The sequence below is a fragment of the Alternaria ventricosa genome, assembly GCF_023758065.1.
Source record: "Alternaria ventricosa strain BMP 2768 chromosome Unknown scaffold_3, whole genome shotgun sequence".
NCBI classification, from domain to species: Eukaryota; Fungi; Ascomycota; class Dothideomycetes; order Pleosporales; family Pleosporaceae; genus Alternaria; species Alternaria ventricosa.
Genome location: NW_026055683.1, coordinates 1,468,668 through 1,496,241, shown reverse-complemented (window position 1 = coordinate 1,496,241; position 27,574 = coordinate 1,468,668). Strand labels below are relative to the sequence as shown.

The following is a 27,574-nucleotide window of genomic DNA, read 5'->3' as shown; positions in this document are numbered from 1 at the left end:
GGAAGAGAACATAACGGCAACACAAGGATGTTGAAGCAGAGACTGCTACGAATGTGGAGAGTTCATCCACAATAAGATCGAACCTGATGAGATCACCATAGGTCGCACCCAAAGATATGTAGACATTCAAGGATTTCATTTCGCTAATGATGTAACACAAAGACCACACATACAACCCTTATTTTGCCTCGTCGCTGCATTATCGATGACAACTAAGCTTACAAAGTACAGCGAATCTAGCCTGTGCCCGATACTGCGAGCTTCATGAGATGGTCCATGAAGGTCTGCAGACTGACGTCGTCGGTGAAGATGGTCTGAGCTGTCGCAGCACCGCCATAGCTGTTAGTTTGATGTGTGGTCGAAGGGTTGAGCTTGCTGAGCAGGAAACGAGCTTGTGACCCGCCGGCATCACAGACAATGAATCGAGGCAACGGGAAACGATCCTGGATGAGCTCCTTGGCATCCTCCTTCGGTGCCTCCAGAAGCTCCCTGAAGTTCTCATAACCTTCTTGCTCTTGGTATCCAGCCTTCCGCCACTCAGCCATTGTTTCGCCGTGGAAGATGAGAATGTGGAAGAATGTGTCGAGCAATAGCACCGTCTCGTTTTGGATGGAGCTAGAGTCGAGCAGAACAGGCTGACCGCCTTCGTGGTCGAAGCCGTAGCTGTCAAGTGTCGGCTGAATCATGATGAGGGAGTTGCTAACATCCTCGTGGTTCAAGACATGACGATAGAAGGCGGTTTCGTCGGGCGAGTTGTTGAAGACCTGCAGGAACTGTGACCGACGAAGATGGAACATGAACTGCGGGTATAGTGTGAAGTTCTTCTCAAGCCTGATCGAGTAGTTAGTATTTGATATTGAAGCGAGAACTATATGTTCCAAAGTGATGAAAGACTTACCTGAATGACGACGGGTCATCTTTTCTGTACTCGGCGAAGCGAGCGCATAGTCGGATAAGCATGCGATCGACCCATCGGAGGACGTCAGGGCCATCGTCGACCTCAGCCTTGAAGACTGCTATCCTCGACATGAGGACAGCAGCAGCTTCTTGATCGAAGGACTGGGCGATAGCAGGGTCGCCAGATGGACCGCTCATGGGTCGGGCCACGGTGGTAACTGTGAATGTTTAGTATGCGTGCTTAGCTTAAACACATTTCAAAGAACGCATACCTCTCAAGTGATACTGGCCAGCGGAGTGCTGATAGTATGTGAGGAACTGAATGAGAGCCTGTTGCTGCGTAGAGGTCACGTTGGACCCGCCTTGGTTGGCAATCTCGAAATAGATCGAGTATGAGGCTTCAGGGTCGATGCCACACATCTTCCAGGCGCATGTGTTTCCGATACCGCATTCCGTCTCACCAACTGAGACTGACTTCTTGTTCTGCGACACAGCGTGTCCAATAAGACCAGTGATCTTCAACTCTCTGGTTGTCAGCACCTCAAACTCGGCATTGAATCCCATAAGGAGGTTGTCGTCCGCATCCTTGTTGAAAACGCGCACGAAGGATTGCTTGTACATGGATGAGGTGAAGCTATCCGTCAGAATCATGTGTCCACCAGTGTTATTCGCAAGACCCCTCATCTCAAGAAGGCCGACCTGATCCAGACATCCGGCAAAGATGTCAACAATATGGCCGTTGTGGGAAATGCGCTTCGCAAGGCCCTCATAAAACTTCAGTGCCTTCTTGTAGTACTTGATGTTGTCGCGGTCGATGTCGTGGTGCGATCGGATAGGCTCGCGCAGCTCCGGGCCAACAACCATGCCAGGTCCCTCGGTGGCTGGACCACCGCTAAACAACATGATGCGGGCGGCACTGTTCATGAAGCTCGTCTCCAGGAGTCCAGCAGCGACGCTGAGCGCCACACCGGTGCACCTCAAGGGACGCTTGTCGTTCGCGACCGGCCAGGGGTCCCGTTGGATTGATTCGAGAGCGTTGGTCAACTGCAATTCGCACTGCGATACGGGTAGGATGAAGCGCGTGCCAACACCGCCTGGAGCGCCCATAGGTGGTCGTCCAGGCTGCTGTGGGACACCAGGTCGAGGAGCCATCTGGCTAAGGCCTAGCATCTCGTGCACTTGCTTGGTGGAGTAGTCCTTGCTTCCGCGGAAGACGTACGACTTGGCGCATTCGGTGTAGCCCAGCTCGTGTACTTGTGTCTATGAATGTCAGCTTATAACACTCATTGTAGCTTCTTGTACCTACCATTGTACCGTATGTGACCAGACCAACCAGCGCGTATGCTGGGAGCAGGCTCAAAGCCATGATGATCGAGTCCTTCAGCGCCTTCAAGCTGTCTTCCTCTTGACATGTGTCTACCACGAAAATGAAAATGGGCGGGCTCGGTATGGGTCGGGGAAGGCGGTATTCGATCGTGGTACTGTTCGGGTGCATCTCGGGGGGCATCTGCTGGTTGGAGATGTCCTTGTAGTGCGGGGGCAGGTGATTGCGATTCAAGCAGAAGGGGCATATCCATTGGTTGGCGCGCATGTCAATTTGACTGCCTCAATGTCAGTATGAGATAAGTTGCAAGAGACTATGCCAGGCATACCAGTAGGGGTTGAGGATAGCTTTGCATGGCGCCCTGCAGCTGACAGGCTCATACTGGAGCAGCGGAGTGTCCGTCTTCTCCTTGAGAGGCGTGTAGTGTGCACCAATGGGAACGACTAGGCGGGAAGCTTCCTGTAGACCGCATCAGTACGTTGCGTCCCTCGCGCCGATATTGCCTATCGTACCATGCGCGTGCTGGGAAACGTGTTCCAGCTGAGACGGACGCCATCCCTGTCTTCAATGTCGCTCCACTGGTCCTTGAGCGCCTCGAAGTCGGCCATGCTGGGCGTTTGCAGCTATCTGGGCTGCGCGAGGAGGTCTGGGGTGGGTGAGGGTTGTCGAAGGTTGGTGGTGGAGGGACCGAGGGCGCCCACGATGGGAGATTTGGCGGGGCGGTGTGAAGTGTAGCAGTCGCGAGACGGGCAGCTGTAGTTGTATGCAGCAGAATGTGCCGAGACGTGTCAAGTGTTCCTCCCTCAAGGCAACAACTGCACAGGATAATGCAACGTCGTAGGAAGCTCACGCACTTGAACTTGCGTGGATACCTCAGTTGGCGATGCGGCCAGATGTTCTTGCCCTAGCGCTCCCAATCCGGCCTAGCACCACCGAAGCTCCGCTCCGCCCCAGCCTCAAAACCGCGATTTTCCTCGCCGTCGCTCTTTTTCTCTTCATCACCGCCAGCAACAAATACACTACGTAACGGCAGGCTCCCATTTCTCTGATGAATGAGCCTGTTTTCGCGCTGCGCGAAGAAGAGATTTAGACCCATGGCTGGGCGCCCGATCTGGAAAACTCATTCTGAGTATACTGATAGGTTGGGAATCAGCAGAGGTCACATTCCATCATCGTGCAGTATTCCTCATTAGAATCTCGTGGACCTTCCGTCTGATCTTGAAGAAGCCTTGAAGGCAGGCTTATTTCAATCCGCGTTGTCACGCGACGTGTTCTTTGTACCGTACCTATTGTTGACCATGATCCAGAGTCTTGCTGAAAGTAATGTCGACTCGATCACTGTAGCCTTCAGGCAATCATACACGTCACTTCTGATGTTCAGATCCATCCTTCTCTCAAGAGGGCCTACGCTTGTCAGCAGCCAGACGATATGATGACATCTAAGGGCTTCCTCGACCACGCGTTTATGCAGCGAATTCATGTCCTTACGCGGGTGCAAAAGCCCCAATCACTACGTCCCTGGTCAAGTGGTTCGTTACGAGGCAAGCGTGGCCGTCATGATCCTGCCAGAAGCGCCCCATGGATATGGAACATTTGGACTTCATGTAGTATATACTACCACACACCCGTCGATCACGATCATCCAACACAGTCTACGGATCCAATTACACATTGTCGGAGACACGTCCGATGTTCCCGCTGGAGCCTCCAGATCTGCAGCTCTGTTTGGACGGCAGCGAACTCATGATATATTAACAATCTGAGTCCGATCGGGTAAATGCATCCCAATACACTAGCCTCATCACCTGCCAATGTACTGTACGACGCATCGAAACATAGGTATGATTGTTCAAAACTGGATATATATGTATCTGCGATATGTGTAGCAACTCTTGCTTGATGCTCTCTGTATTCCTCAAGTCTAGTCTGTCCTACAGTCCGTGATCATGGCTCGCACTTCTGCTCTTTTCTTCTCGCTTCTTGCAGGTCAGGCCTGCGCCCATACTTTCATTTGGGTACGACCATTACAATTTTAGCTCACCCAGATCTCATACTAATCGATCCAGGGCGTCTTCGTCAACGGCATAGACCAAGGAACCTTCAAAGGCGTCCGCATCCCCGCGTACAACGGCCAAAATGGCAAAGGCGGCTACAACAACTCGCCCGTCAAGGACCTCGACTCCATCGACATGCGCTGCAACGTCATGGGCGACATCCAAGCCCACGACACCATCAAAGTACAACCCGGCGACAACCTAACCTTCGACTGGCACCACGAGAACCGCAACAACAAAGACGAAGTCATCGCCAATTCTCACCACGGTCCTTCGCTCATCTACATCTCGCCTGATCCGCCGACGGAGAACTCTTTTGTGAAGATCTGGCATGAGGGCAAGTTTGAAAGTAATCCGTTCCCACAGGCTGGCAAGTGGAGTACTACCGGTGATATTGCGATGAACTTTGGTCATATGAATGTTAGGGTGCCGGATGGACTGAAGGCAGGACACTACATCATCCGTGCGGAAATGGTTGGTCTGCATGAGGGCGATGTGAGCTATCTCGCAAACCCGAAGAGAGGCGCACAGTTTTACCCCGACTGTGTTCAGATCGAGGTTGAAGGCGATGGCGAGGTCGAGTTACCTGAGGGCGTGAGCTTCCCTGGAGCGTACTTCTACGATGATCCTGGTGTTGTGCACAACGTAAGTTTCCTCTACCTAAGTACTGGCTCGTAGCTTGTTCGCTGACACGATGCAGGTATACTGCTCCACCGAGACAAGGAAGCCGAAGACCTCTACCACTCCCTGCGTCACCGACTACATCATCCCTGGACCTACCGTGTGGTCTGGTGCCTGGGCTGAGACTACCGCTGTTCCAGTCGGGCCTGTCGATGGTGTTACAACAGCTACTGCTTGGAGCACATGGATTGGTACCGATAGTATTGTGACGAGCGCGACGTTTGCGGATGTGAAGAGTCAGACGATTGTGGGGAGTTCAAAGTACACTGCGAGTTGGAGTGACACGTATGCTACACCTACCGCAACGGCTGCACGTTGGTAGGAAGTGGTCGAGAGGATGTGTGCAATAGTTCGACGCTAATCAGAACGCATTCATTTCTCTGACAGTCATTCACAGTCCATTTTCTGGAAGCTTTTCATCGCAGGGGCCTCTGAAGGAGACATTGAGCCCGTTCCCTTCCAAGTCCTTTTTAAATACCACGTCTCTTTCCAAAACCCAGATCGCAAAGCAGATCAATATCACTGAACAAACCACCGAAAACCATACTCTCAACCCTCTCATCTAGTCGCCGTTCATGCTGCTTAATCATCCAGGACTATGACTTCAGGCTTGCGCTTCTTTCCCTGTCCGCGTGCAGCGCCATCATCAGCGTACTCGCGCTTGATCCGCGTCTGCGATGCATTCGAGATGGGCTCTTGCTTGATCTGTACGCTTTCCGCGTCTTCTTCCTGCATAATGGTTAATGGCTTACAGATCCCGAATTTGAAGTCCTTACCTCGTAATGCTTGAGCAGTAGCAGTAGACGCTTCCGGCTTTGACCCGCCAGTCCCTTGGTGTCGCCCCGGTAGTGCTTGATGAGAGCAATGATTTCGGAATCTCTGAGTCCGTCGTGTTCGGTAAGAATGGGTTGGCTGGAATCCTGTTGGGACGGAGTGGGTGTGCTGCTGGCGGTTTTTGGTTGTGGAGTAGTAGCAGGTGGTTCCTCGTTCAGCATTCGATCCGGCTGCGGGTCTAACGAGGGGATCGGTGAGGGTGGAATGATGCCGAGAGATTTGAGTGCGGCTGTTGCTATGTAAGTTCTGTACTTAGTTCCAACGGTTGACTACTCACCAATCGAGCGGTACTTGAACTGGAACGTAGCGAAAGGCTCTTTTTCCTTCACAGTTGTAATCCGTGAAGGAGTTTTTATGGTTCGATCTGCAGCAAGCCTACTTTAGTATTAGCATGAATCAGCGATACTAGATTGCGTAGTTACTTTATTGAATGAGAGCGTGAGTCGCCTTTGAAATCCTCTTCGAATATTGGCCCAATCATCCCCAAGATCACCTTCCTACTGATTGGACGTGGCGATGGTCTCTTGCTCAGAACCTTTGTAAATGTGACGGATATGATTCCCACCGAGCTGAGATTCTCTTCGCAGGCGGTTCCTTTGCTATTTTCCACTTTGACGTGTCAGTTTCTGCATCTCCGCATGTGAAAGCTCCAATGCAGCTTGTGATAAGAACTTGTATACCGAAATCGAGGCTAGAGAAGAGAAAGTTAGATGCTCGCCATCCGCCATTTTCCTTCCATTCGTGCTGAAATTGATTGTAGACCCTCGTGAGCATCTCATGCGGCTGCGCAGCTTGGGAGTGCACCCTTGTTCCGTCTAGACAAGCGATTATCGACGTATCCATCGGCCCAAAAGGTGCCCTGAATTTCGTCTTTATCGCAAACTCCGCTCCTGACCGGCACTCAACATATCGCATGGTTGTCTTAGGCACATCTTCCTCTTCCGGGTTCTTGTATTCCTCAAGTGGTTTGCCGTCGACGTAGATCTCAACCGTCAGGCCAGGGTAGTCGGCATGGATCGCCATGTTGATGTTGTAATCCGATTTGAGAGACGGTGATGATGGTAGAAGGAAAGAGGTGGGAGAGAAGGGCGCTGAATATATATGAAGCCAACTGTACGCTAGCGTGTAGCGACAGTCAGGTAAAGGCAGTATGACATCCCGGTTGGGTTTGATGTGAGTGCATGTAACCGAGAAGGTGAGAGATGTCACGCACAAATTTTGACTACAGTTATATTACGTAGAACTCGGGGACGAGTGATGATGGAAACTGAATATGATGGCCTTACTGTCTACAGCAGTAGGTCGCTTTCGAGAAATATAGCACTCAACCAGTATATAGAGTGGGAGTATAAGCATATGCATCCTTCAAGAGGTCTCACTATATCCCTATCCCATCATCTCCCACCGAGGAAAGCCATGAAGCACGAACTTTTGCACGACGAAAAGACACTCCTAGTCCAGTACAATAACCTCGTCATTCGCACCACGGCGACGATTCCCATCTCTAGACCTTACAACGATGACCTCCTCGCTATTGCTGGATTCGATAGCCTCATCGACCCGCTTGCGCTTGTCGACGGCTTCTTTCTTCACCTTGGCTGCAGCTGTGTCGCGATCCTACAAAAATGAGTATGTGGTATCATGAACCTGTGCCATCAACATACCTTGAATTGCTTGACGAGTTGGCGTAGCTCATCCGGAGTGAGCTCCTCTTCAGGCCGCTCTTCCAGAGGTAGTGGGGTTGGTTCACGTGGAATGAGACCTAGGATCCGTAAAGCATCTACACGAATCAGCTAGTGAAATGACGTCGCGAAGCTACTTTGACCTACTTAGGGAGCGATACTTGAACTTAAAGGTAGCGAACGGAGACTTAGTTACAGAGTCACAATCCCAGACCCTTGTACATGGATGCGCAACAGGCTCTGACAAACTATACATATCAGCGTTACCTTCACAAAGTGCGGAATAACGTACCCAGCTCGATGAGTTTGGGTATGTCCCTTCAGTGCCTTCTCAGAAACCTGTTCCGATGCTGAGATACTCTGAAGCACGTGTTTCGGTGAGGTCAACCGCAGATTTCGTACGTACGTAAAGCCCACAGTGATGGTGCCAATCGAGGCCAGATCAGGGAGGGACATGCTACCTTCAACTTCAGAATTATCAGCTCAACTTGAACATTCTAAAGAAGATTATATGATTGGGTTCTCCATAGTCAACTTACCAATTTCTAATTCGGCAAAGCAGAACTTCTGTATCTTTGGGTGCCTACCGATCTGGGTACGACGTCCCATAAACAGATACTCCCCAAAGAACTCTGCTTCGAGGATTACCTTGTGTGCCACAACTAGCCCATCGAGGCTGATCTCTGCTTTGATGTCACCGACTGGGAAGGGATATCCTTTGGTGATAGAGACTTTGATCGCAAAATTTACTCCAGATGTCGCCTCGACGTATTTTGTGACCGTCGTCGGCGACGCGGGATCATCGCTATCGTCGTCGTACCCGGGAAGTGGATCGTCGTTGACGATGATTTCGACGGCAAGGCCAGGCAAGAATGGATGAACAGCCATGGTGCAACAAGATATCTGGAAGTAAGTCGTGTTACTGGTGGGAAGGAAAAAGAAAGGAAGATCTCGAAAGCAGGATGCTCGGGTTCTTAAATACTAACTACTGCTGAGTCGAGGTGAGAGACGCAGACAAGGCGTGAAAGGAGCGAAGGAGGTAAAGGCAAATGTCATATTAACAAGTGCTGACATGCTGTAGGTACATGAGCGGGGACTAAAGTTCCCGAGTGGCTATCTCTAAACATTCCTAGATATGGAGGAAGATATGTTCTCCCATGACGATTAGCCTAATCATTCATACACGCTCCTAGAGGCGATTCCATGCATCCATACTTGATAGCATACTTCCATGCGTAAACCTGGAGTTGGCCCAGGGTTTGGAGTTCGCTTCCACTTCGAAGTAGACGGTTTTTCAACGTTTCGACACCTCCTTAGGCTCAGCGACGTCAAGACAGAATAGATGTCCTCTCTCAGTCTATCACAATGATCTCTTGCTCCACGTGCGGACGTTTGCGTTGTGGCGTCTCGACATAGGTCACTTCATCGTCGTCTTTGGTGGTCCTCTCGCGCTTAACTCTAGTAGTGGCTTCGGCTTCTTGCTTGATGGAAGCACTTTCTGGGTCTCGCTACATATACGTCAGTATCAACACCAGCGATTCACCGCATACATACTCTTCGTACGCGCCGCAGCAGCTCTCTCAGCTCAGCAGGTGTAAGCTCTTCTTCGGGCCTCTCTTCCAGAGGAACGGAGGGAGGATCGTTGACTGTAACAAGCCGAAGTGCCCTGAGGCTCTCTGCAGAGACCCTGTTATCAGCCAATATTACAGTGTGAGCGTAAACATGACTCACCAAGTGACCGATATTTGAAGTGGAAGGTTGCGAATGGCTCCTCGTCTAGGAATTTATACAGCCTGTGGGTACGTTCAGAACGTCTCGGACGGCATTTTTGAGGCTCTGAAAAGCTTCCAAAGGGTTAGTTCTTCGATGAGTGGCAGGTTTGTCCGTTCTGACGTACAGTATTTGGTGCGATAATGCGTCGCCTTTGAGCGCCTTCTCAGGTATTTCCCTCATGGCTGCAAGTCGAGTGTGCGAACCGGACGGTACATGTTCCATCACTTTTTCTTTGAAACTCTTGATGAGTTGAAAGGATAAAGTGATGCACCCAGTGGTGCTGAGACTTTGCTTCAGAGCAGCGACATTAGGGATGGATTCACGGGCCTCTTCGACTGCAAAACCCTATCAGCATACGAAATCAGACGGTATCCAGGGTACTTACCAATGTTCAGCTTAGCAAAAGAGAACTTTTGCTTGACCCATTGTTCACCTTCTCGCCGGCGAATACCCGTATTCTCGAAAGGTTTCTTGAAGAGGTCCTCTCGCAAGCAGAGCGCTTTGTCCATGCCGGTTCCGTCAATACATAGTGACGACCTAACATGATACTGGGTTGGGAATGGTGGCTTGAACTCAGTCACGATCGAGAAATGACTGTCTGAGCGCGCTTCAATATACTTTGTAGTTGTTTTCGGTGCCGGGTCCTCGTCCTCGTCCTCGTCCTCGTACTCAGGCAAAGGCTGACCATCAACGTTGATCGTGACTTCCAAGCCGGGATACCCAGGAGCGATGGCCATTTTACTCTGCTTTTGAGTAATTGAGCTGGAGGCGTTGTCGGATCCGCGGCGAGCGAGGGTGCCAGAACGAAGATGCGCTACTCGTGGTGCATTTGGAGAGCGTCGGTGTGAGATAAACAAGACCGCCACCCCGTCTGCGAGCGTAGTGGGTGCAGGTGAGCGCGATCCGCAACGGTGCGGCTGTGGCAGGATTGGAGGGGAAGGAGGTGCCCAAGGCTCGATGCTCAATGTTTGGTCTATGCCAAATATGGCAAGGCGCTCCTGCTAGCGTGCCCTTGCTGAGCTGATGGACAACAGCATAAGCAGGAGCATCCGCCCCAGCACTCTTGACGATTGCGCAACCAAGAATATAATGTACTCACGGATATCAGAGTACTGCGAGGAATACTGAGGCCACTGCCCGTTTGAGCGCCATCCTGCGCATTCGCTGAGGCGGAAGCCCGGACTCACCTCGTGTCCAATATGCCAGCAGTTTAAGCCCCGAAAAGCCAAACACGAAATGACACTGCTTGCAAAGCTTTCGGGATCAAACTACTCGGCTCTCATCTCATACGACGGGCGCATCTCCTCTGTGGTGAATATGGCGAGAATATCAACAAAGATTCCCGTGGCACGGGTTGCACCGATAAAGAGCTGTCTCGAACAAAAAGCATGCGATTAACAAACTGGAGATATACCTTGAGTCAGCTGCTTAATCGTATGAGATTTGGAATACATCAAGCTCATAGGTGTAGCTAGCAAAGCGGCGACTGACCACGTAGCATTTGGGTTTTGGAATACCTACCTAGGCTGGTAACGGACTGCGTGAAGCACCAGGAAATGATGTCGCCAGGAATGAAGAGAATCCGTACCATGTTGAGCTCTTAGGTAAGGCTATTGGTAAAGACCCTGCTCTCTATGTCTTTGGAATATCTGAGTATCTACTTGAGTAAATCTTTGGCGTGAAGCTAGTCGTTTACAATCAGTGCTGATATCGACCGAAGAATTTGTAGCCTTGCAAGAGATACGTCTGCTTCCCACTCGCAAATCGAGATGTTCGTGTGGCCTTGGTAGATCCGGATCGTAATTATAGAAATGGCAATAAGTTTGATCAGGGGAGAAGGAGTATAGAGTGCGGAGTCATTGAAGCAGCCGCACTAGATGAATGATGTGCACCATAGACCATCCAACTCTGAACATCACATGAAAACAAAAGCTCTCTATATCTCAAAACTCTCCACATGCTTGCGAAGGCCAAGATCGCTGCTAAGGCATCAACAACATTAACGCTAATGCCCATGTACACGTGGAATCCAGTTCCACGGTACATTTTCGCCGATAGACATCCAGCATACCTAGGCAACCTTACATACAGCCCAAAAGCTTACACCTACATCAAGGATCAAGGCTTGCGAGGCTGACATGCAGGTGGCCAAAGCCTACGCGGCCCCAAACGAGCAGCGCTGACAGTGTCGCCATGTGGAGACACACTACTGATCGCAGATTAGCGAGAGAACAAGATCTGAGAAAGCGCAACCCACCGACAGAGGGCTTAGCGCACGAACACCCGTATTGAGACCCGCGTTGAGCGTACCGATGCCTGATCCATCGTAAGCTAGCTTGCTTACCATCATCAGCCTCGCAAGAGGCTCGTAACGTGGACTAGCTGCCTACACCCGGCTATTTTGCGCCGATGGTGTATAGGATTCTCGTATACAGCACGTATGGGTTTACTTCGGAGCAGCGACGGATAATCCACCGACTGCGACATAGATTCATGCTCTGTCAGCGCTGAGTAACGCATGAATGGTTTGCAACGGATCGCGTGAAATCCGGAGATAACGCAACTCCGCGCGTGTTCGCGCTTAAAGTGTATCTCGGCGTAAAGTCGCTTTATGGTGCGGCCGAGGTGATGCCACCGGTTAACGAAAGGGGAAGCAGGAATGCTTTTGCAGTGTTGAGGGCCAACAGATTGCGGAGAATGCAGTCAGCGCAGAGGGTGTGGTGAGATTTGAGTCGGCAGATCTCCGAACTCGACCGACCGAACGGCCGGATGAACTCCGCATCGCGGTATTGGTGTCGCAGCACCCGCTAGATCAGGTCGCATCTCCAGTGACAAAGAAGCAATTATCTTGGTGATGCATCAGTCAGGAGAGCGGTTGTGACTGAGCGCATGACGGATGACGTTGCAAACCAGGTCCCGAAATGCCATGAGGCACAAAACCGGAAACGGTCGACGCCCTGTTACATTTCCAAGCCTCACGAACCCCAAAAGAACCGTTGGGTGGGAGAACGTCGGAAGGCGCTTGCCCTGCATATGCGAGCAGAACTTGTAAAATTCTTGTCCCGGCAGATGGAGAAGAGATAAGAGGATAGGAATAGAAATCCCTGAGCGAGCATTACTATGCTATCCATACATACTTGAAGATGTGTAGTGACCGGTGCATCCAATATGTCACAGCTGCGTTGTGAGTGGAGAAGTCACAAACACGCGACTATCAGGCCTCAGGCGTCATGATCGGCAGTCAAACTTCCTGTCATAGCAGGTGGACCGGAAGAAACTTTGTCGAAAACAAGCAGACGCAGGGTCTCATCATCCCGCGCTCGCGGATTGGCGGGCACAGGGGCTAGGGATGGTGCCCGCTCAGCCGTTGGCGATCGATGACCACATCGGGCGGCCTTCCAGAAGTGATGGGCAGTTTCAATGACCAGCAGGTTGCCGACTAAGACGTCAGGGAAAGGATATTCATTGGGGACATATTGCTTCGCAAAAATAGAATCGCAAAGCAGGAGTTCTGCGCGGCAGTCGTTTGGATGGATGGTGAGGGAAGGGATGGTGAGGAGACTTCGGAGGGATGATGTCATGGACCCTCGTAAGCGATCAAATAGCATTCGTTCGGTCCGACGGAGATGGACGCAATACGAATGCGACTGGAAGGATAAGTATTCTCCATGGCAGAAGAATGCAGAATATCAAAGAGTATTTGCAGTATAGGATCGAAGGTCACAGAAGCCTCGGGTCGCAGGGCACCGGCTTAGAAATGTGGCTAGTGACTTTGACGCGCGAATGAACGGTCCAGATCGCCTCGCGGCCGCCGGAACAGTTACATTGTCCGTGCATGCGATAGGGCTGCACAGCCACCGATGGACCCTGCATTTGTGTCCTTCTCCACCGATCTTACCCGTTCGAGGCCTTCGATGCGATGCCACGTTGGTTTAGGGCTGCATTGCAACTCCACAAGATGCTTGCAGCACGTTGCATATGCCGTTGTTCAGCAGGGAGAGTCTCAGTGAAGAGTTTTCCTTGTGTGACCTTGGCTGTACTCGACGTGTAGGGATGTCGCACGGCAGTGCCGTTGTTGAGTAGAGGATGCTGCCAATGCCGAAGCGGAAGTCGAGGTTCCACCTGCAGGATAGACGGTATCTGAGCTGACCTCGGATGCTAGTAGTATCGCAGCTGGTAGGTGCGCATCCCAGTTTATTGGTTCGTGGATCGATCTCCAGTTTCAGCATCTCTTCAAGAGATGTGCAGTGTACTAGCCAGCAGAGTGGTCCTCGGGAGCCGTTTGGCCACCAGATCCCACTATCAATAGAACAGAGTATGGGGTAGGCCATTGACGGCTATCTCCAAACGATACCGCGTGGCCTCGCGTGCAGTACACACGAGCTGAAAGCAGTAGCATATCACGGTCTTGGATCAATAACTCAAATGTCAAAGAGCCGCTGTGAGTCACGCGTGAGGACATGTGACCATGGACAGGCTGGCCGAGGTGTGGCTGGTGCCCGTCGCGTACTCCATCTGGTATTCGTAATCCACATGCGCTGTCGAGTAGGTTGTGCATGGAACGATGCTGCTCAGCCCATCTTGGAGCATCGTAGTCCCAGCGAGCCTAAACGGCCAGCTGTTAGACCAGATACGGGCGTGTCACCATGGCAGACCTTTGGAATTGGTCCGTCGCACGATGCCCTACAAGCTACATGCCGACGGCACACTAGAGCGACTGGCACAGCGATGAGTAACGGTTCGGTTCGTAGGGCTCCGTTTCACGTGGAGAGCATGCCTGCAGAGATCGCCTAGATGCGTACAAGCGATTGCACAGTATTTTGGGAGCAAGTCATGGACGCTGGGGGAAGGCCTCTCGGCTGGCATCCGAAGGCATGTGGAAAACTCTGTATGGTAGACAGCGTCTGCCGGGAGGTGCACAGCCTTCGGTCGGACAGGCAGGGTCCGCGGCGGCCGTATGCAGGGTGCGTGAGGGTGGTGTCGATCGCGCCGCTTTTGCGCGTCGGCGTATCGTTAGCGTAGCCACCCCTGCAACGCCCAACATGGGTTGCGTCATAGGATGAGGTATGAAAGGAAACCGATTCCGCGTACTCAGCAGCCCAAGCCGTTTAAACTGTCGCTCAGCAATTTGCAATCTCTTACGACGCACACATACACCCTAATTCCGACACTCCGAGCACAGCCGACGCAGACTCTGAACTCTTCGAGCGTCTTCGACCGCGTGCTGCCCCAGATCACCTCATCAAGTGGTCTTTCACTCAAATCGGCGAAGACTAACCGAGTCATCGGCCGGTAGCCCACTAGTATAAAGCAACTTGCCACCCGCGCTGGTCCCCTACTTTCCCTCCCGACCATTATGTTAGCGCTACCCACACAACGTCACCACCTTTCAACCATACCGTCACCTCCGTCTTCACACTCCTCCTACCAACACCTGCCCCAGCACTTCGCCGCACAACATCTCTACGACCAGAAGCTCCTCAACGACTACCTCGAGTCCCAGCAGCAGTCTTACGGCACTCCATCCAGCAGTGCACCCAACTCGTACATGACGAGCGCATATACCGATTTCGCGAACCCGGCCATCCGAATCCAGCAGTCGACACCCACACCGCAGCTTCCCCAGGGATTCGCACAACCGCCTATGCTCTCGGCCAGCAACACCAGCACGGGACTTGAGTCCTGGAACTATGGTAACGTGCAGGGCCAATCGCTCCACACACCACACCAGAACCAGAACCGCGGCCACCAGCGCGCATCGTCCTCGTCTTCCGTAGGCTCAAGTGCCTCGCAATATCAGGCCGTCGGTCCCTCCGCGGGCTACCAGTACGTATCTTCCCCCGAATACTCGCCTTCGCACGAATCTGCGTCGGCTTATTCATCGACCATGGCTGACATATATCCAAGGTCGTTCCAGAACCATCTTCCTACACCCACACATACACCTACCCAGGACTCGTTTATGAGCGGAAACAACTTCAACAGCAACTACACACCAAACTCGGTCAGCATGGACCACACCATGTCTGCACACATGTCGATGAAACAAGCGCTCATGGAGCAGAGTGATGACGTACCAGACTACGCACACTCGGCCGGTCAATCAGTATCAAGCTACGGCCACGACTCTCCTGCCACGCCACACACTGCACAGGACGACATCGACTTCAAGATGCCTGCCAATGGTGAGAACCTCTGCAGGATAGACTCCTGGCTTTTCAATCAGTTTTGTACTTACGATGACCCAGACGCCCGCCCTATCCCCAAGTTCGAAAGGACCTACACCGACATTGCTGCCGACACTGGCTTCTATGAACCCAGTGCCTCAGCCCAGGCGGTGTCTTCCAAGCCAGCTCAGTCGTCGCTGCTGTCGCCATACCGCAGCAGCGACCAGAACGTCCAGCGTGCGCTCCAGGCAGCACAGTACGCTCGCTCACAGTCGCCAAGCAGCACTGCCTCAAGAAGTGACTCACCGTTCCGCAAGAGCTCACCCTACCGTCAGCCTAGCAACACGTTCAACTCGGCTATGAACACTGCTGTTGCGGCACGTGAGCAGAACCGCCAGGCTGATGCGGCTTACGCTATGAAGTCTCAGATGCAGCCCAGCGACGATTCTGAGCCAAAGACCATCTCGCCCAAGGACGCTCTGTTAGACTACCGGGAATCCGACGAAGAATCCAAAGTTCCATTGTTCCCGGACAGTGGCGCTAGCGAGTACGACAGCCAATACACCGGTGGCGACCAATATAGGACTGCCACCCAATCCAGCTTCGACACTCCATCATCGCAGTCCTACCGTCGCGACAGCTGGGTAACACCACAGTTCTCACCAAACTTCTCCACAACCTCCGCTCCATCATTACCACAGTCATCGAGCTTTACTTTCGCCACTCCATCAATACAGAACATGCACAGCATGCCTATGAACGCACCATCTCAGTATCGATCAACTCCCAACACTATGTCGTCGGGCGTCGACCAGACACCTGAGTTCCCTGCCCACCTGACTTCAATGGAGTCAAGTGCGAGCGAAGCTGAGCCACCGAGTGGCAGCCAGAACAGCGTCCTTTCAGACCGCTACATTACGAAGCCAACATCGACGGGCGCCGAGTCTGGTACCTACTCATGCACGTATCATGGCTGCTCCCAGCGTTTTGAGACCCCACAAAAGCTTCAGAAGCATAAGCGTGAGGGTCATCGAAGTGCCAATCTCAGCCAGGCTATGACGTCGGCGGCTATTTTGGAGCGCAATTCGCAGGCGGGACCCCACAAGTGTGAGCGCATCAACCCCACGACCGGCAAGCCCTGCAACACCGTATTTTCGCGTCCCTATGACCTCACCCGTCACGAGGACACGATACACAATGCGCGCAAGCAAAAGGTCCGCTGCGCACTCTGTGTCGAGGAAAAAACTTTCTCGCGCAACGACGCATTGACACGCCACATGCGTGTCGTGCATCCTGAGGTTGACTTCCCCGGAAAGCACCGCAGGCGCGGAGGTAACCACGACTGAGCGTGACCCGATGGCATGCGCGGTGGTATTCCGCGGAGGCCAAGTTCTGCCGCACTATCGCGCACATTCCAGAACAGCCGCGACCGTTCCATGACACGCACCTGACCATTTCACGGACGATTTGCGACATCCCAAAGCTCTCCCAGAAACCGGGCGATGCTGATGCCCATGCCTCTTGCATTTGCGGTCGCGCGGTCACATTGCATTCAGTTGTCGCTGGTCCGAACTGAATCATCCGGCGTTTTGGTCACTTTTCTTCGACTGTATAGTATTCTTCCTTGATTTTCCAGTACAATCCTGCGGACATGACTTTGAGCGACGAACCAGCGGGCGCATGGTACGATGATTTGACGAAAGAGATGGCTTTGTATGTGCAACAAAAAGCGATGATTTCCATAGACGGCATCGCTGGCTCCAGTGGGCTTTGGTTACGCCTGCGACTAGATTTCATTACTTTTTTTCTATACACCCGGCTCCACTGGAGCATTATTAATTTGTACAACACTTCACTATTCCTCAGATTGCGAGAGCCAGTTCTTCGTCTTTACATCGTACTCAGCAAAGTTTCGATAGCAAGAGAAGGGAAAAACAAGCGGATGTATACATGCATTGTAGCTAGCAATGATACCCCATAGCAATACCAGCATTAAGCAATCTTCCGTTTCAGCGTCCAACATTGCTCAGTGATGCCTCCTTCCTTTGTGATAGTCCTCCAGCGGTCGCCATGGCTTGCATATCCAGTTACTACCTGCTCAACGCTGCACTCAGCAACGGCAACGCCGGTCTCAACCAAAATGCCTAACTCTACCATCCACCTACTGCAAGCATCGTACGTCTCCTTACACTACAGCATGAACAACACAAGCTGACACCACATCAAGGTCTCACACTCTAGATTCAGCCTCTCGACCCAAGTGCAACCTCATCGGCTCTGCATACTACAAACAAAAGCACAACCATCTGCACGGGCAGCAACTAGTTTCCACACCCAGCACCTGTCAGCACCTTAATCCCCTGCCAGCTGCCTCCACCACCACATCCATCAAGCGTGCATCCGACTTGCCGCGGAGACGATGCACAAACGCGGGCTGAAAAGCAAATAAGCGGCAGAATGAGAGCGCCGCGAGATCTGGACTCAGCACCTACCGGTGCCGCCCGCGGCCACGCTAGCGGGGTGCAGTAACACAGCCCTCAGCCTCTCATTTTTTGCTTTCGAGTATGCATCTCCTATCAAACCCCAAGGAAGAATTTTCGGGCATTCTAGTAGCCCTTAACTTTTTCCTTGACATGTTGCACAAGGTTTGAGATTTGCAAGCAAAAGAACAGTGGAAATCGGGCCGAGGCTCGGGGATAGCGATGAATGTGTCTGTAGTGTATTATGTGCGTGTGCCTAGACAGACACCTGGTGTGGTGTAAGGATGCAATGCATCTATGATTCCATGGTTGCGTGACATTCACTGCCTGTCGTTGTCGAAAGAAGAAAGAAGTGGACATGGCGAGTATCACAATGGTATCATAGCCCGGCACCAACCACTCCACGCCGTCGCAGTACCTACCAGACCCAAATTCATCAGCTTGCACATACAGACACATGGTTTGTGTTGTTTTGACAAGCTGTTTTACTGTCAAACCTCATAACAAAGAGAAGTAGGAGGGTTATAAGGAGTACTTCCTACATCGTTACAACATTATCTTAATATAACAAGTTTTCAACAGTTTGACATGAATGGCGTGGTTCCGCTCGGTACACTTTCACCGAGCAGAGGTGACCCAACGCATGTGGCTCCACCGAAAAACGTCGGATCTGGGCCTGCCACGAACGACGACGTGCAGTGCGTCGGGGCCCTGGCCTGTGGGTGGGTGTGTACCACAGCGATTCGTGCTGCGCTGGCCTATCGGAATTGCGCTGAAAGTGATGTGGGACGCACGTTAGGTGGGTTTGGCGTGCTGGGGGAACCGGCCGATGCGGTTGGACTGCATGCCGTCATGTAGGGCTGAGAAGAGCGCTGGGGATCGCGCGAAGCGATTTGGTGGTATCGATAGTAACGGCTTCGACGGCAGGAACGACATCAGCCATGCTGCCGATGCGGCTGTAGAGTTCGCATGGCTTGTTTCAGAAAACCAAGGTCGCGTTGTTGTTGGCGCTGGCGTTGGCGCTGGCTGGTCCTGACAAGATACGGCTGTTGACGTCGTTTGTGGGTGTTAGAGTTCTGGAGAAATCCGGTTCGGGATCTGTCGACGTCAGAGTGTCAGATAGCGAGGAACATATTGACGGAAATGGTTCATGCGTCCAAGACGTGTGCCGCGGAAGGTTTTACTCGCCCTGGAAGAAGGTGTCATTGTTCTTACGCTAGAAGATCGTCACGCCCTTGGGTGTGTGTTAAGCGGTGACCCTTTCAAGGTTTGTCGGCTCCACGCGCATGACGCCCGTTATCCACTGTTTGACTTCGACTACATCCGATGTTCCGCGACGCATGCTGCATGCTGTTTTGGATAAATTTCTCGTTGCGAAATTAAGCGCGAGGGTTATATGATGTGAAGTCATCAGAAGGGAGTTGTCGCGTCAGCGTTTACTGATCATGATGCGCTGCTTGTTCATGGTCGTGAACGATTGGTTCGAGTTGTTATTATGGATGCGCGCGTGCATGATTCTTCCGCGGTGCAAATATATTGCGCGCATGTAATCTGATGAAAGATGTTCGGAGATCTGAGATGCAGAGTGATGGACCGCGATGGCGCGTCTTCTCAGCTGTGGCTGATATGAGCGCTGCCCGGCAGTACGGACGTCTTTGATACGGACGGAAACATTGACAGAGACCGATCATACGCTGTATTCTATCTGGATGGTCTCAATCGTCAGACATGTTGCTATGTTACGGTTTCATTATGATCGTTGCTGCAGCTTTACGCGGTTCTGTCTCTCTTTCCGATTTTGGCTTCTATATACCACATACAATATGGTTCACTCAGGACTATGCATCGCCAACATATGCAAAGGCTGAGGACTTGTTTTGGACGACAATCCCTTGCCGGGCAATCGTCTGTAATTTAGACATCGGGATCTTCTTTTCAGTAACATTGCTATGTATCTTTCCTACGGATGGTGTCATACACATATGTCGAAATTTCATGGTAATCATCACCATCATGATTGCGTGAGATAGTCTACGTCCGCCTTGCTATATATGAGGCAACAGGTCCGACCATTCCACACTACGGAAGCTACTCTCGGGAAGTGCTCTAAGACCAGCACATCCTTCTACAATGATGAAGGTTCGCGCGATACCATATGCCCCAATATGGGTTATCGTAAGCAAGTACTGAAAGAAAGGATGTATATGAGGGAGGTACTCTGTAACAGTATCGACCTGTGGGACGCCCGCCCATCGACAAAGATTGCGTAGTTGCCATATCATCAAGATCCATAGGTTGCCAAAAGAAAAGCCAACTCCGAGAAGGGTCAAACATGCAGCTCGCGAAAGAGTTTGTTCCAAAGATGTCAGAAAGTGGAAATTCCACGAGATGAAATGTATCAAGATGAATGTGAGTGCCGCAGTCGTGGAAATCATCCATTCCGTCACAGTCACCTTGCCCGGGTTCATACGCGCAGTGTTTTTGAAGCGCGTGATGGGTACGTGCTTGGAGTCAGTACCAATTCGTAACAAGTACTCGAAAGCCCACATGATAGGATCGAGGATCTGGAAAGGATCTGGATGCGGGTTGATAAAGTCGAGCGGCGTAAGTTTCCACGGTCTTTTCGCTATGTCGGGGTCTGCTAATGCCAGCACATCGCTCAGTTGAAGTGATCCCTCCATATACAAAATGACTGTCGTATCAACGTCCAATGGCTTGTGGAACCAGAAGTAGAATGTCGGGATCGTGCATAGCACGATAGCAACCACGTCGAGCTCGAGCATCGAGACGTGGAGCTGCTGAACGGCGCGTCCGATGCATTGAAGAGCAAACCAGAGTATCTGGATAGATGTAAGGATACGAACGAAAGCGTCTGCTTTGTTCTTGTCTTGTATGGTGTCGCGGTGTATGCTAGGGTAGTCGACAAATCCATGCTCCACAAGGTAGCGAACCTGATGGGCGTTTACTGGAAAGCGTGGATAGTCCGGAGAATCAAGCATAAAGCCGCCCATGTCGGCGAAGAAGGCATGGGTCATGGACCAGTCGGAATATCCGAGCTCATGGAAAGCGGCTACCGAGTGTCGTGCGGAGAGATATTGGACCTGAGCGAACGACGCAAGGATCTCTGGAAAGAAAATGGTAAAGGCGACCCATGATAATTTTGTCGACAGATACGATCGGAAGCTATGCTTATCGGGTACATTGAGGAATAACACCGACCAACTGCATAAGAACACAGTGACAGCGCAGCTCCAAATTATATCGATCGTCCCACGTGCGTTTGGCGAAGCGACCCAACCGTTGACCAGGGGCGTTTCCATTCGTTTTGGTGTGGGATAATTCCGGTTCTCGAATCAGCGTAGACTTTTAGGCGTGATTGTGTGTATAATTGTCTTCTTCACGGTACCTAGATACATCGACTTTATCGAGATGAGGCTGAAGACAGTACACCCTGTTTCCATCGACGGCAGTTCGCATTCAGGGGTTGCTTACTGTTACACAAATTCATTGAACTGCAGTAACGTTGCATCATGAACATTCAGAAAGGGTCGAGTGAACCCGTTCAAGGTTAGGTTTATCAGGTCCCATGTAAGTAGAAGATGCTTCGATTGGTTTGGCTGCATTGATAGTACTGCATATGCAAGGCTGGACTGCGCGAGGCTGCTTGGCTGCGTGGGGGCGGGAACGGCGGGAACATGCAGCAGACGAAGCGCGGGAACATGAGCTAGGGAAAGGCCGCTCTACTCGTGCCTTGGAGGCTAGATTGCTGGCAGTGGTTGTCTTTAGTATTGGCAATGTGCTGGGGTTGAATCAGATGGTTAGCATGCTGATACCTTGCCGCAGCGTATATGTGGGTACTAGATCTGGTGACAGTATGAGTATATCGATATAGTGTATGTTGGCATGAACAGTTTGCCGGGCGTGATTCATCCCGAGGTCTGTCGGTGATGAACAGGTTGCCGGTATGGTAAACATGTGAGTGGTGGAAAATGACGGGCTGAATCTTTTGACGGGCGTAAAGATTTGACGGGGCTGAATGGTCTGTCGCGCATGGATGGTTTGACGGGGCTGAACAATTTGACGGGGTTGAATAGTTTGCCGGTATGGTAAACATGCCGCGCGTGAATGTGTCGCTACTGAATAGTGTCAGTATAGCAAGATGCCGCGCGGGATTAATCTGCCGGTGCTGAATGGTTTGCCGATATGGTAAAGATGCCGAGCGTGAATCACTTATCGATACGGCAAGATCTGTCGGGCGTGAATCATTCGCCGGTATTGGTAATCTCTCGGTGCTGAATCAACTTAGCACTTCCAACTGCATATGCTTGAATCAAGCATCCGCTCAGATGCACGACTAGGAAATAGGACGTAATCGCACATCTCTGGAGATACACTCAGCGTAATGCCATGCTTCATTCAAATACACAAACGCTAACCCCACCAATCCGTTATTGCAACGCCATATCCTACAGCTCACATACAAGAGCGTTTCACCGGACCAGGTAAAGTATGCCTTTTGTTCCCTATCTCCTGTCATATCATCGCGCCCGCCGGAAACGAAACAAGTTGTGTATAATCGACGACGATTCTAGGTAAGCTTCTGCTTGATGAAGAAAGCTCGCAAGTGCGATAGTTGCCAGACACATGTGACGCCCAGAATAACGAGCTGGATAAGGGTCCAGCGGACGACGCGGGAGTTGGTGTGTTCGGACTGGTCGCGGAATTCGGCTTCGCGTTCCTAGAAAAGATGTTAGCTGGTGTTTCCCTATTATTTCCCCCGAGCGAGGAGTGGACGCCAAACATACTCTCTGGAAGACCTGTTCCCTCCTCACGTCCTGCAACCTCGAGTTCAAGTCCTTGACTTTCTGTACCAGCGTCTGGACCTTGTCCTTGTCCGTGCTCTCGATCCTGCTCGTCTCGCCAATCGCCATGTCCAACGTGAACTTGACGGTGCCGTGTACGCCTGAGCTCAACCAGCCACCGCCGCTGCTCGGTACGTTCTGGGGTGTCACACAGATTCTATGTTGACCGCTGTCGGCAGCGCTGAAGGTGAAGCGTCCGTTCGAGCTACCCCGTTGGGCAACGATACGGTGGTTGTTGTCGAAGGTCTCCTCTACGGTGACGAAGACGCCGACGTCGGGCTTGGTTTGGTAGGTCTTGGTTGCGTCGTCCCATGCTTCGGCGTGGTAGTGGCCTGGGGTTTGTTAGCCGTGGGTTCTTCCGCTGGTTCTATGACATTTCCGCGCCGAGAGACTCAATCATGAGGAAGCGTCGTACCAACAACCAGTGTGTCCTTGGGCAATTCCTCGTAGAAGCACTTCTGGACCGCTCCGTCCATGAAGAAGTGCAGCGCTTGTGACGGCACCGCCAGCGCGGCTGCGAGCATTAATGTTGGTTTCCACATGTCTGCGATCCTGATTCCCCGCGGAGGACTGATTGTAGCGCGGAATTTGAGTGTTGGGTGAGCTGGTCACTTGGGAATCTTGAAGCTCGTATGCTCGAGATCGCGAAACTCCAGGTGTACGTTCCGAAAGCGGTTAGACCTCCGACACGTGCGTCGCTCCCTCTTTCGCGCCGGGGCGTGTTGGGCCTACACCACCGCAACTTTATGCGTAGGTATCTACTATCTTTCCTTTCGGTTCTCGGTTTCTCAAAAGGGACATCAAGTTTCGATGATATCTAGGTTCCGAAAACTCTATACAACAACTGTCAAGGGTCGTTGTCGCTGATCGCAGGCTCAAAGTACTGTCGTAGTAGTTTGAAGATAATATAGTATGCTACTACATACAGGTGGATAGTTGCGAGCTCACGTAAGACTATCCTTATTGCTACAGTCGAGTCAGCGGCGATTATACCAGGAGTCGACTCAATCTAGACACCTCCGAGGCCAACCCCGCAACTACAACATATAACCTAGGTAAACAGATTGTGTTCATATTTCCAACCGCATCGACAATGTCCACCTTTTCTTTCCCTCGTCTCCCGTCTCTTTTGGATTTGATCTTATAAAACTTCTTTCCTGTCAAGTACTACTTTAGCAAAACCACATCCATCTCAGGCTCGCCATTACCCACCATCCACGCAAAAACCACGCACAATGACACTCTTCACGCCCTCACCCTCCGACCTAAGAACACTCTCCAGCAGTCCAAAAACCATCCTCATAACCGGCGGCTCCTCCGGCATCGGTCTCGCAACAGCAACGCTCCTCTCGTCCCTGAACCCGTCCCACAACCTCATCCTGCTCGATCTGCAACCGCCACCTCCAACTTTCAAGCATGCAGCGTCCAATCTGCTCACTCACACCTGCGATATCACCTCTTGGTCCTCGCAACGCGCCGGATTCGCCGCAGGCTACGCGCGCTTCGGCCGTATAGACTGTGTATTCGTCAACGCGGGAATAGCCGAACACGGTGACCAATTCTTCGACGATGCATTGGATAGCGAGGGAGAACTGGCGGAACCAGATCACCGGACGCTGACCCTGGACATGAATGCCGCAGCTGCTACGACCAAACTCGCCATCTACTACCTGAGGAAAAACGGGCCACAGGGTGGTTCTATCGTGTTGACAGCGAGTTTAGCGGGGTATCTGGCTTCAGCGGGTGCGCCGTTGTATTCTGCGGCGAAACATGGGGTGGTGGGCTTGATGAGGGCGTTGAAGCAGGAATGTGCGAAACTGGGGATTAGCATATCTGTTGTTGCGCCTGCGATTACGGTTACGCCTATCCTAACGGCGAACAACACCAAGCTGGCTATGCAGCCTGATGCTTATGCGAAACAGATGGCAGAAGCGGGTGTGCCGATCAATCGACCTGAAGCTGTGGCGCTTGCGGTGTGCTGGTTATTCAATGAGGGCAGCAAGGCAAATGGTGCGGGCATATTCATCCAAGCAGATCGATTTGCGGATTTGGAGACAGGTTTGGCGAAGAGCAGGCAAGCTTGGATGGGCAAGGAGATGTTAGATCTGTTTCGTGGGGGGAGAAATGCGCCATTGTTTGCGAGGCTGGAACAAGAGGGGGAGGCCAAGGCGAAGATATGATAGTTGCATGTGGTAGGATGATGTTGTACATTCTTGCGTATGCAGTGGATAGTGATGCATCGTGGCTAACAATACCAACAGGGCTATTCCAGCTCCCTATCCATATCCATATCCGTATCATATTCCCAATGACGAATGTTTTCCCTTCTTCTTGCCAATGTAACCCCAACGCCGTCGCTATGCTATCAAAAGCAGAAGTCAAAAGTAGAAACCACACTTCCAGTCAAAGCCAAACCCCTCATTTCCTCGCCCGTTTGCTACTGACTTCACTGCCTTGAGAGAACACACTGGCGCTCCTCTTATGGCTTTGTCCGGGTGCCCCCTGACTCGTCGCTCGAGACTGCTGTTTACTACTCTCATCTTCGCCTTCTGCATCCACGTCACCGTCGTCGTCTTCGCCGTTGAAACCACCCTCGTCTTCCTCGCCTTCGGCATCGTCGTCGGGGTTATCAGCATCGTTGTTGTCATCGTGGTCATCCCTATCGGCTTCGGCATCATCTCCGTAGTTTTTGTTAACGTCATCTTCGTCTTCTTCATCGTCGTTCTCCCCGTCGGCGTCGTCGTCGTTTCCACCGGGTGTTTGTTGTTGGGAATCAGGGACTTCTTGTTTTGGTTGTCCTTCGCCTCCTTCACCACCGCCGTCTCGTCGAGCCTTCATAGCAAGCAAGACTTTGCACTCTCCCTCCTCCTTCTCTCGGACCTTGCGCACGTCGAGTAGCTTGCTAACTTTCGAGACAAGATTCTCGAAGACTTCGCCGACCTTGCTCGTTGGTATGCTGACGATGTCACTAACGCCCAACGCCGCGAGCATTTGGCCGATCTTTTGAGTCTGAACGTTGCTCTTCGCTTGTCGCATCTTAAGCAGCTTGTCCGAACCAAATGTGACACCCGAGGTAAGTCTCTCGTGTGTTGAGACATTGAAACGGTGTTCTTGATGTGGAGAGAGATGCTTGACAGGCGTCTGGGCGGTAGGTTGTTGGTTTTGTGCCATGCTTTGCCGTCGATTTGCTGCCGAGAGCTGTTGTTGTGCTGAACCAGGAGTGTGTACCATGTCGTTTGCGGAGAGGCTGAGTCTACCAGGTCCTGTTCCACCGCCAGATGCGCGTTTCTTACTACGATCCTGCTGGAATAGCTGCTGGAAGAGGGCCTGGAGGGCTTGTGATGATGTAAAGGCTTGTAGTCCTGCGGAAACTGCCTGGTTCTGCGGTGGTGCGTCCAGTCGTGCCCGGAGCTCTTCGCGCTCGGCATCGAGTCGGTTGGCTGCCATGTTGATGCGCTGGAGCTCGGTGAGCAGGAACTCCTCCTCTTTGACCTCGTCCATTGTGCGGTTGATGAGCGCCGTGGCCAACATCTTTCGATTCCGCTCCATAACCGGATCGAATTTTGTGAGCATCTCGTACAGACTGTACTGGTCGGCGTCCATGGAGACTTCTGGTATGCGCTGCTTCATGAGCTTGGCGGAGATATCGTAGAAGCGCGCTTTGAGGTCCTCTAGCGACCGCTTCTTTGACGGCGCAAAGGGCATGGTGGCTAGCGCTTGGTCCTCGCTGTTTGCTGGCTCTGACGGGCGTGGTTGCGTCGGCTTGTAGTCGTAGCGATCCCATATCACAGGCCAGCGATACGAGTAGTCTTTCACTACTTCGAATAGGTAGTCGGTCTCCTCGCGACTCCAGTCATCGCTCCGCAGGTACTGGTTGTATTCCTCGTCTGTGAAGCCCGGCATGTCTACTTTGATGTCGTATTTGGCGTAGTCGGCGCACGTCTCGATGTAGTTGTCGGCGGTGTCGCTTTCCTGCATCGGCGCGTCGTCGGCTTCCTGTACGGGTGGTGCGGTCGTGGGCTTGCGCCGCCAGTGCTTGAGGACGAGGCCATCGTTGCGCGCCGGATTCATAAACGGCTGTTGTACCCTAGAAGCGCGAATTAGCCAATCCTCCGCAGTGCCTCGCGCGTACATACCATCTCTTTGCAGGGCCAGTGCTCTGTCTCTTCGCCCGATACGCCTTCTTCTCCTCGTAGACGGCGACAGGCGGCGGCCGTTCGCCATATAGCGCAGCAACCTCGCGCGCGACGCCCTCTGGTCGAATGAGAGTCAGTCTCGACCTTTTGACGATTTCCCAAGGAAAGACGTAAGGACTGCCAAACGTACGTATCTTCCTGCTCCCTCCTGCAGGCTTTGAGCGCTTCTGAGTCTGCGCTGCCACGGCTGCTGGACCTACTGCCTTTGGCGCATCACCGCCGGCAGCAGGCAGCCCGAGCATATCGCGCACATCGCGTCCCGACGCCATCGCAACTTTCGCAAGGCGCCGCTGATCGATGAGCCGGTAGTAGGAGAGGGTGCGGGTGATGGAATCGCAGGGCCCCGGGGTGGACGAGCTTAATTTCGTTGTTGGGAAGTCGCGTTGGACCCTGCGCGGGTACCTCACGTGTGGGAATATTGGAATGGCGAAGGAAAAAGTCAAAATGGGCGGATACTCAAATCCAAAAGAATGCGCAGGGGTTTTCGAAGAGATTCAAGTGCAAACCAAGCTACAAGTCAAGTTCTTGCGCTATAGGCACGCACAGCTATGGAGTCATGGATTGCCGCTGTTACGGCACCTTCCAATCGCATACGCAAAGAGGCCATAGCTCCCTGGTGCCCTC

The 27,574-nt window shown here is 52.2% G+C and overlaps 9 protein-coding genes across 9 annotated transcripts; 3 read left to right on the top strand and 6 right to left on the bottom strand.

Annotated features, from left to right (window-relative positions):
- Window positions 1-236: 236 nt before the first annotated feature.
- On the bottom strand, window positions 237-2,829 carry SEC23 (GTPase-activating protein S23; the record flags this gene model as incomplete). Its single annotated transcript, XM_049340379.1, has 6 exons — window positions 237-831; window positions 899-1,115; window positions 1,170-2,157; window positions 2,204-2,498; window positions 2,550-2,680; window positions 2,734-2,829. 6 exons carry the CDS (start codon window positions 2,827-2,829, stop codon window positions 237-239), a joined length of 2,322 nt encoding a protein of 773 aa, XP_049202701.1.
- Window positions 2,830-4,167: 1,338 nt separating this feature from the next.
- On the top strand, window positions 4,168-5,278 carry J4E93_002433 (uncharacterized protein; the record flags this gene model as incomplete). Its single annotated transcript, XM_049340378.1, has 3 exons — window positions 4,168-4,236; window positions 4,288-4,920; window positions 4,976-5,278. 3 exons carry the CDS (start codon window positions 4,168-4,170, stop codon window positions 5,276-5,278), a joined length of 1,005 nt encoding a protein of 334 aa, XP_049202700.1.
- A 260-nt stretch (window positions 5,279-5,538) lies between these two features.
- J4E93_002432 (uncharacterized protein) lies at window positions 5,539-6,813 on the bottom strand (the record flags this gene model as incomplete). The annotated part of the gene is made up of 4 exons (XM_049340377.1): window positions 5,539-5,685; window positions 5,733-6,019; window positions 6,068-6,165; window positions 6,692-6,813. The coding sequence occupies 4 exons, from the start codon at window positions 6,811-6,813 to the stop codon at window positions 5,539-5,541; spliced, it is 654 nt and encodes a 217-aa protein (XP_049202699.1).
- Window positions 6,814-7,242: 429 nt separating this feature from the next.
- Window positions 7,243-8,360, bottom strand: J4E93_002431 (uncharacterized protein; the record flags this gene model as incomplete). The annotated part of the gene is made up of 5 exons (XM_049340376.1): window positions 7,243-7,407; window positions 7,455-7,570; window positions 7,765-7,790; window positions 7,879-7,939; window positions 8,012-8,360. 5 exons carry the CDS (start codon window positions 8,358-8,360, stop codon window positions 7,243-7,245), a joined length of 717 nt encoding a protein of 238 aa, XP_049202698.1.
- A 464-nt stretch (window positions 8,361-8,824) lies between these two features.
- On the bottom strand, window positions 8,825-9,982 carry J4E93_002430 (uncharacterized protein; the record flags this gene model as incomplete). The annotated part of the gene is made up of 5 exons (XM_049340375.1): window positions 8,825-8,980; window positions 9,027-9,148; window positions 9,204-9,265; window positions 9,370-9,580; window positions 9,631-9,982. 5 exons carry the CDS (start codon window positions 9,980-9,982, stop codon window positions 8,825-8,827), a joined length of 903 nt encoding a protein of 300 aa, XP_049202697.1.
- A 4,619-nt stretch (window positions 9,983-14,601) lies between these two features.
- On the top strand, window positions 14,602-16,758 carry J4E93_002429 (uncharacterized protein; the record flags this gene model as incomplete). Its single annotated transcript, XM_049340374.1, has 1 exon — window positions 14,602-16,758. The coding sequence occupies one exon, from the start codon at window positions 14,602-14,604 to the stop codon at window positions 16,756-16,758; it is 2,157 nt and encodes a 718-aa protein (XP_049202696.1).
- A 5,722-nt stretch (window positions 16,759-22,480) lies between these two features.
- Window positions 22,481-23,230, bottom strand: J4E93_002428 (uncharacterized protein; the record flags this gene model as incomplete). Its single annotated transcript, XM_049340373.1, has 3 exons — window positions 22,481-22,630; window positions 22,698-23,086; window positions 23,170-23,230. 3 exons carry the CDS (start codon window positions 23,228-23,230, stop codon window positions 22,481-22,483), a joined length of 600 nt encoding a protein of 199 aa, XP_049202695.1.
- Window positions 23,231-23,989: 759 nt separating this feature from the next.
- On the top strand, window positions 23,990-24,934 carry J4E93_002427 (uncharacterized protein; the record flags this gene model as incomplete). Its single annotated transcript, XM_049340372.1, has 1 exon — window positions 23,990-24,934. One exon carries the CDS (start codon window positions 23,990-23,992, stop codon window positions 24,932-24,934), a length of 945 nt encoding a protein of 314 aa, XP_049202694.1.
- A 238-nt stretch (window positions 24,935-25,172) lies between these two features.
- J4E93_002426 (uncharacterized protein) lies at window positions 25,173-27,219 on the bottom strand (the record flags this gene model as incomplete). The annotated part of the gene is made up of 2 exons (XM_049340371.1): window positions 25,173-26,841; window positions 26,891-27,219. The coding sequence occupies 2 exons, from the start codon at window positions 27,217-27,219 to the stop codon at window positions 25,173-25,175; spliced, it is 1,998 nt and encodes a 665-aa protein (XP_049202693.1).
- Window positions 27,220-27,574: the final 355 nt, after the last annotated feature.